The sequence below is a fragment of the Lycium barbarum genome, chromosome 9, assembly GCF_019175385.1.
Source record: "Lycium barbarum isolate Lr01 chromosome 9, ASM1917538v2, whole genome shotgun sequence".
Lineage (NCBI taxonomy): Eukaryota > Viridiplantae > Streptophyta > Magnoliopsida > Solanales > Solanaceae > Lycium > Lycium barbarum.
The window spans coordinates 6,631,844-6,641,228 of NC_083345.1; the positions used below are offsets into that span (position 1 = coordinate 6,631,844).

At 30.0% G+C, this 9,385-nt stretch overlaps 1 protein-coding gene across 1 annotated transcript; it reads left to right on the forward strand.

Annotated features, from left to right (window-relative positions):
- Positions 1 to 6,233: 6,233 nt before the first annotated feature.
- Positions 6,234 to 8,532, forward strand: LOC132611069 (transcription factor bHLH92-like). The gene is made up of 3 exons (XM_060325484.1): positions 6,234 to 6,637; positions 7,278 to 7,568; positions 8,399 to 8,532. The coding sequence occupies exons 1-3, from the start codon at positions 6,317 to 6,319 to the stop codon at positions 8,489 to 8,491; spliced, it is 705 nt and encodes a 234-aa protein (XP_060181467.1). The 5' UTR covers positions 6,234 to 6,316; the 3' UTR covers positions 8,492 to 8,532.
- The last annotated feature ends 853 nt before the right edge of the window (positions 8,533 to 9,385 follow it).

Sequence of the window (9,385 nt, forward strand, 5' to 3'; positions counted from 1 at the left end):
CATTCTCCTCTAAAATGTGTATGTCTTTTATCATGATTATTACAAAAGTAATTGAGAGATTTAAGAATACTCGAAACTTCTATTTGAACATTTATATTAGAAATATTCTGAATGGTTGGTTGTAATTTGGAGTAATACGTCACTTTATAGATATTCATGTTGATTGTCTAGAGTGCCAAACGGATTGTACTTTTAGAGAGAACATGTGCTATTTTTTAAAGTTACTAACATCATAAAGAAATATGGGCAATTCGCAGGAATGCCCTTATGTTAGGGTGGTTTTTAATTTTTTTCCTAGCTAGAATTTTTTAGTTTAGGGTTTGAATTCCCGCTCAGTTAAAAATTAAAAAAAAAATCGCAAGGTAGAGTTTGGATTCGCAGCTCTGCCTTCAGGCAGAGTTTTGCTCTACCTGATCAGGCAGAGTTTGAGTCAAACTCTCCCTTAAGGCAGAGTTTTGCTTTCAGGTATAAGACAAAACTCTGCCTTCAAGCCTAGCTTTGGCCCGAACAGGTCTAAATTTGCTACAAAACCCTGCCTTGCGAAATTGTCTTTTTTTTTTATTGAGCCGGGGTTCGAACCCCAAACCTCATATTATTAGTGAAAGGGACAAAAATTAAAGACCACCAATTTGAGGGACAAAAATTAAAGACCAGTGCATTTGAAGGGCACTCCGCACAAAAAAAAAAAAAAAATGAAGGAATATGCATAGACCCTTCACACTTTATGGATAAGATACATATTATAGACAACTAACGTGCATTGGTGGAATTACTTTACTTACTACTACTTAGAAGAGGGAGTTTGGTCGTCCCTCTTCGTCGTCCGTTGATGGACCTCATTAAAAAAAAAACAATTGGGCCCTATATTAAATAGGCCTTAAAAAAATTGTAAAAAAATAATAATTTGTGGATCCCATATATATTAAACAACAACTAATATTTAAAAAAAATTGTGGGCCCCATATTAAATACCAACCAGTATTATAAAAAAAAAGTGAACCCCATATTTAAAAAACAATAATGTTAAAAAAAAAAAAGTGGGCCCCATATTAAACACCATGCGTATTCGTAGCAAACACTAATATAATAAAGTTTTAGATACGGAGCACAAATTACAATGTTATATCAATGGTGTTTTGAATATAGTACATATAAAAAAAAAAAAAATTGGGCCCCATATTAAACAGGCCCATAAAAAAAATTGTAAAAAAAAATGTGGGCTCCATATATATTAAACAACAACTAATATTAAAAATAAATGTGGGCCCCATATTAAACACCATCCAGTATTAAAAAAAAAGGTGGAACCCACCACATCCAAACTCACGGGAAAAAAAAAAGTGAACCCCATATTAACAAAATCAAGCAATATTGAAAAAAAAAAGTGAATCCCATATTTAAAAAACAAACAATGTTAAAATAAATGTGGGCCTCATATTAAACACCATGCGTATTCGTAGCAAACACTAATATAATAAAGTTTTAAATACGGAGCACAAACTACAATGTTATATTAATCGTGTTTTGAACATAGTATCCCATACTGACAAAATCAAGCAATATATATAAAAAAAAATGAATCCCATATTAAAAAAATAAACAATGTCAAAAAAAAAATGCAGACTTTGTATTCTTAGCAAACACTAATATAATAAAGTTTTAGATACGGAGCACAAATTACAATGTTATATCAATCGTGTTTTGAACATAGTATATATAAAAAAAAAATTGGGCCCCATATTAAACAGGCCCATTAAGAAAAAATTGTGAAAAAAAAAATTGTGGGCCCTATATATATTAAACAACAACTAATATTAAAAAAAAATGTGGGCCCCATATTAAACACCATTGGGTATTAAAAAAAAAAAGTGGAACCCACCACATCCAAACTCAGGGGAAAAAAAAGTGAACCCTATATTAACAAAATTAAGCAATATTAAAAAAAAAAAAAAATGTGGGCCCCATATTAAACACCGTGCGTATTTGTAGCAAACATTAATATAATAAAGTTTTAAATACAGAGCACAAATTACAATGTTATATTAATCGTGTTTTGAACATAGTATCCCACATTGACAAAATCAGGCAATATATATAAAAAAATAATGAATCCCACATTGTGGGCCCCATATTAAACACCATCGAGTATTAAAAAAAAAGTGAAACCCATCACATCCAAACTCACGGGAAAAAAAAAAGTGGACCTCATATTAACAAAATCAAGCAATATTGAAAAAAAAAGTGAATCCCATATTTAAAAAACAAACAATGTTAAAAAAAATGTGGGCCTCATATTAAACACCATGCGTATTCATAGCAAACACTAATATAATAAAGTTTTAAATACGGAGCACAAACTACAATGTTATATTAATCGTGTTTTGAACACAGTATCCCATATTGACAAAATCAAATTATTATGTTCACTAAATATACTTAAAATATTTATATTTTAAAATAAGATAGAATTTAATGCAAAAGACAACTTGACAAGTAAAATGAGCTAAACCGAGAATATTTACCAACAATTAAAAAATAGTATTTCTTCGTTTAGATAGAAAATCAATTTCTACAACAAGTCTTCTCTTTTAAACAATATTAATAAATTTGCCGATTTTGTATTCGTAGCAAACATTAATATAATAAAATTTTAGATACGGAGCACAAACTACAATGTTATATTAATCATGTTTTAAACATAACATATACTCTCTCTCTCTCTCTCTCTCTCTCTATATATATATATATATATATATATATATATATATATATATATATATATATAATCATTATTCAAAAACAACTATATACATATAGATGCACCATAATATAAAGTGTTGGGCCCGTGCGCATAAGCCGTCTAGTAATAAAAGAGAGTCCACTTTGGTAGACAATTTTCAAAATAACTAGTTAACTACTATTGACTTGTAGCCTACTTAACAATTTAATAATATAAAATAATTCTACTATCCTACTTTTATCATTAGTTATTTGAGCAAGATATAGTTTTTAACTTTAAATTTCGAGTTACAAAACTTTACATTGATACAAGTAAAACAGTCTATTACAATTTACACATGCTTTCCTCGATCTAAACTCTTACTCCATAAAACATACTACTACGTTTTTGCTGTCAAATATTCTAAGTTTTTAACTATAAAATTATGTTCTAACCTAAAAGTGCATGATTTCACCTTATTAATTAGGGGTCATTATTTGCTATCTACATTAAACAATATTGTTTGTTATTAGTGGCTTATAGTCACATAGAGTGATGGACGGTCAGTTGAACACTCTTTACTAGAAAATTATACTATGTATATATAGAGAGAAAACTACAAGATATATGTAGATGAAATATTGCATTTTACACATCATTAAATTAACCTTGAATATCATTAGCGAAATTTTTACTTTGCCACTGGTTCTCCTGTTAGACAAATAACTTTCCACTAACTTCACTAACAAAATAAAGTATTCTAAAAAGAAAACGGGAAAGACATGTCTAAACAGACTACTCAAGTTTTCTTTTCCCGTTTATTTTATAGCTTATTTGTTTTCTTCATCATACTTTGTATAGGGGATACTTACCAAGAAAAAAAAAAGAGAATTAAACAATACATGAATTTTTGTGTAATATCCAAAATCATAAGTAAAATATGTTGACTAAACCTTGAATTGAAGCATGTGTTATTATCTTTAAAATTATTAAAGTAAATCCAAAAGTTAACTTCAGCAGGAGTTTAAATTCTACATTCTTGGAAGTATTATATATTCTATTTGTAAAGCTCTGATTTTAGTACTATAAAATAAAGCTTCCACTAATAAAAATATACAAGTAGGAGAGACTTTGACCAATTATTGAAAGAACTCTCCAAGACAAATTAAGACTAAGTCACAACATTTGACCACATGTTATATGTGAATATCATGAACATTATGCTAAAATTCCTACTCACCCATCAAAGCCTGTCAATATATATATATATATATATATATATAATAGCCGTTAGAATAACCAAATTTTAAAGTTCCCGGCAAAAAGAGAAAGAAAACAAAAACAAAAACAAGCAGCCATGGAAGAGTTCTTTCAAGTTTCTTGGTTTGATGATGATGAAGCTAATATTGAGGTGAATCAAAGTACTTTTGTGAGTTTTAGAGAACAACCAATGGAAGGTCGTTTAATTTGAAGTTTGGAAACAATATAATATCAATTCTATCAATTTAATTAGGACTTATGTATAACTACATGTATGCAGGGGGATCAATGGTGCGGGGCCTAAGGACAAGGCTAGAGGAGACTGAGGATTAGCACTAATAATTACTTCCTTAATTCAAAATTTAACGTGTTTTTTGACATAACTCTGTGTGAAAAGATGCATCTAATATTTTTGGGATATGTCTGAAAACATGTAGTCAATCACTTGAATTTCTTCATCTTTTGGCTCATTATCCATTCATTCTCCTCGAAAGTGTCTATTTCTTTTACCATGATTATGAGAAAAATAGTTGAGGGATTTAAGAATTCTTCAAAACTTCTATCTGAACATATATATTAGAAATTTTCGAATGATTTGTTGTATTTTGGAGTAAGACTGGAGTAAGACGTCACTTTATAGATATTCATGTTGATTGTTTAGAGGGCCAAAAGTATTGTACTTTTAGAGAGAACACGTGCTATTTTTCAAAGTTATTAACATCATAAAATAGAATTTCTTCCATCTATCTTCTACATTTTGTTTATGATGGTTTTCGTTATATTAAATTTTTGTTAGATTCTGGCTCCTAATTTTATACTAGAAGATCTTGTTGAATCCTAAGAGATACACTCATACCAGGTGAAATATTCTTAAGTCAGTGTCTTAATTGACATACCTCAAGCTTTCAAGAATTCAGTACAGTGTTCGTGATCAAGTATTCTCTGACAAGTTTCGTGATCAAGTATTTTCCATAGGATTTTAAATAACTTTTAGTAGGTTAAAGTACATATTGTATATATTATATAAATTCCATTTCTTTGAGAATGTCCAAGAAGGTTTTAAAAGCAAATTTACAAGATAGTCCTCTAAATTATGGATAAGATACATATCATAGACAACTAACGTGCACTGGTGGAATAATAGAAGAGTCCACTTTGGTAGACAATTTTCAAAATAACTAGTTAACTACTATTGACTTGTAGCATACTAAGCCCAATTTAATAACATAAAATAATTCCACTATCGTACTTTTATGATTAATTATTTGAGCAAGATATAGTTTTTAACTTTAAATTTTGAGTTATAATACTTTGCGCTGATACTAGTAAAATGGTCTATTAGAATTTACACATGCTTTCCTCAATCTCTTAAACTCTCACTCCATAAAACATACTACTACTTCGTTTTGGTGTCAAATATTATAATTTTTTAACTATAAAATTATATTCTAACCTAAAAATGGACGATTTCACCTTATTAATTAGTGTTATATTTTCTATCTACAATAACTATATTGTTAGTTATTGATGGCATAGTCACACAGAGTGATGAATGGTCAGTTGAATACCCTTCATTAAAAATTATACTTTTACACATACATTAAATTAGCCTTGAATACCCTTAATTAGCGAAATTTCTTACTTCTCTACTGGTTCTGATATACCTTTCATAACTTTCAACTAACTTCACTAACAAAGTTAAGTATTCTAGAAAGAAAGTTACTCAAGTTTTCTTTTCCTGTTTATTTTATACTTATTTGTTTTCTTCGTCAAACTTTGTATGGGGCATACTTCCTAAAGAAATTAAACAATACATGAAGTTTTCTGTCGTATCCAAAATCATAAGAAAAATATGTTGCTATAGAAAGAAATTAACAATACATGAAGTTTTCTGTCGTATCCAAAATCATAAGAAAAATATGTTGCTAGACCTTAAGTGCAAGCATGTGTTATTATCCTTAAAAAATATTAAAGTAAATCAAAAAGTTAACTTAGTAGGAGTTTAAATTCTACTTTCGTGGAAGTACTATATATTCTATTTGTAAAGCTCTGATTTAAGTGCTACAAAATAAAGCTTCCGCCAATAAAAATTATACAAGTAGAAGACTTTGACCGTTATTGAAACTAAGAACTTTCCAAGACAAATTAAGACTAAGTCACAACATTTGACCACATGTTAAATGTGAATGTCATGAATTATGCTAAAATTCCTCCTCACCCATCAAAGCCTGTCAATATATATATATATATATATATATATAGCCATTAGAATAACCAAATTTTAAATTAAAGTTCCCGGCAAAAGGAGAAAGAAAACAAAACAAAAACAAGCTAGCCATGGAAGAGTTCTTTCAAGTTTCTTGGTTTGATAATGATGAAGCAAATTTTATGGTGAACCAAAGTGCTTTTGTGAGTTTTAGAGAACAACCAATTGAAGGATTTGGAGTTTTTGGCTATGAAAGTAATGTATCGACAAATTATCAGAACATGAACAAGAGGATGATGGAGTTCTTGAAGAAGAATTGGAGTCCCAAAAATGGAGAAATGAAAATGGAAAGAGAGAAAGGTCATAAACACATGATTAAAGAGAGGATTAGAAGGCAAGAGCAGAAGCAGAGTTATTTGGCCTTGCATAAATTGCTTCCTATGGGAAGTAAGGTTAGTGCATCTCCATACCAAGAAGTTCCACTGCTAAAAAAAAAACGCAAATTCCGATTGAATTTCTTAAAAATTGGCTCGTCAGAAGTGTTTCCTACAGACTTTCCATCAAAATTCTCATATTTCTGATGGCGCTGCCCATCGAATAGTCAGCATTTTTAGCAGTGTTCTACATTTTCTTGAATAAAATTTCTAGGTATTGTAGTATCTATTAGTACATATTAGCCTATAATTCCAGCATCCGATATTTGGAACCCGACCACTATCTCAATTAGTTTTAATTTGCATCGTAGGAAGTCCAATATAAGAGTTTTAACGGTCCCTAACAAAGAAGACTTCATTCCCAGTACTCAAATCTAATACCTCTATATATTTTCTTCTTGAAGTTGTAGTTCTACTTGCTAATTCCCCCCCCCCCCCCCCCCCCCCAAAACGAAAAAAGAATAAAAGAGAGCCATACATTTGTACCGCTCTTCTCATTGCAATCTATTCAACATTTTTGTTTGAGGTTCAATTTGACAAGTTGTCAGAGTTGCATTACACAAGATTAATTCTTTTTAAAAAAAATAAAAAATTTAATGCTCATAAACTAAATGAGAATTGCTATAACTGTTAAAATATGATGTGCTTGTGATTGCAGGTTGAGAAGAATGCGATAGTCCAAACAGCAGCACAAAGAATTCAAGAGCTGCAAAAATACAAGGAAAATTTAAAGAAGAGAAATGATGAACTTCAAATGATTTTAGCAGAAAGTGAAAAGGAAGAAGTTGAGAAGGCTAATATGAAAGCAAACGTTAATTATCCAATTTCTGGTGTAGATTCAATGCTAGAAGTTCTCAAGTGCTTGAAGAATTGTGGAACCAAAGCAAATGCCATACAATCAAGTTTTTCTCAGCATGAATTCTCCACTGTGATTGAAATAGAAACTAAGGTAATAAGTACTTTTCTCCTTGCCACATTGGGGCGGATATAGGCTTGAATATATGGGTCCGGTAGAATCAAATAATTTTGGCTCAAATCATATATATGTGATAAAAATTTCACTAAATATGTGTAAGAATTGGATTCAGACCCAATGACTAACATTTGAAGTCGTCGTCCTAGGATCAAAACCCATAAAATTTAAAACTTAAATCCGTCTCTATTACCCGAAGAAAGTAGGTTATGTGTTAAAGACCATTAATTTGAGTGATAGCTTAATATTAAGTATTTACATTATATATTAGAGATTTAATGTTTAATTCTTGTCAATTCTTATAGACAATAATGTTGAAAAAATAAACACGTTTTAGTAAGGAGCATTTTACCCTTTTTTGGACCTATCTTGCTCAAATTCGGATTAGCTGGACTAGTTCAGATAACGAATACTATAGTGGAAAAAAGCATCTGAAAAAGAAAATCTGTGAAACTATCCCTATCCCTACTACTGTGGGGGTTAGTTCAACTCACCCAGTTCATTACTCAATGTATGTGACATATTGTATTTTTAATGTCACAAAAACAATATTATAGTTTTTTATTTAAAAATAATTTAACTTTAAACCTTACCATTGCATCTATAATGAGGTGATTTATTATCACACAATTGTTCATGATTTGTTTTAGATCACAAATTTTAAAAGTATTTATTTCTTTCTTAAATTACTTGTCCACTCAAACACGGCCACGTAACGGGGCAATAATACTTCTTCTTTTTTTAATGTTTGTCAAGCTGCTCTTTCATTGATTTAATGTGCCTAATTATGGTCAATTTTCTAATAGAGTGGAGCAGCAGAACTGGAAAAAGTAGTGCAAAATACTCTATTTGAAGCTGAAAGGAACTTTCGTGCCCATTGGCAGCCAATGACCCTGTAATTTTAAGCCACAGAATGATTCAAGTTGGGCTCTCAAAGAAATTTTGGCGTCTGATATTTCACCAGTGGATATATATATATATATATATATATATATATATAATTATTATAATCAGTTATTTGCTTATTGATCTGGAAAAGATCAACAGCTCTTGAGCGGTTTTAATTCACTTCAAAAATGCTGGCACAATGTAATGCTTGTATCTGAGTTGCTAAGCATGATTTATTTCCTAAATTACTGAAGCACCTGAAATATGAGCATCAAATACGAATTCATGAACTTTAAGGGTTCGGATTTGGAACTCTACCACGTCTTATCTAATTTATTAGGTTTGAAATTTACCAGTTGCACGTATTTAACATACTTTTAAACATATACTCATACAAGGACTAAACCAAAATTACTGAGTTTGGATGAACTCTTGAGTTAAATTTGGTTACATTATTTATTCAAAGCAACCCATAACTCGAAGAGAGTTACCAATCATTAGAAAAACAAATGATGAAAATAGTGTGTGTAGGATAATTGTTTTACTTTGAAGAATAAATCATCTTTGAGGAACTCAATAGTATAATTAGAGATTTTAAAAAATGAAACCTGTTTATTATGACCCAAACAAAAATTTTGGACGGGTCGAATTAACCCATTCATCAATGGATCAACTCAATTTGACACTTTTAAGAGAGGTTTAATATTGTTGAAAACATTTCTTCTCTTGCAAGTTACAATAATTAATTGATTTACACTATAAAAGTACCTACGTAAAAAAAGTTTGTGATTTATTTTCAAGGTTAGGGTTTTTTTATTTCAAAGAAGAAATTAAGAAGGTAAATTAAAGCCTCTCTGTGCTAGTTTCTTCTCCCAATTTTTTTTAATAAAAACTTTCTTGTGCTT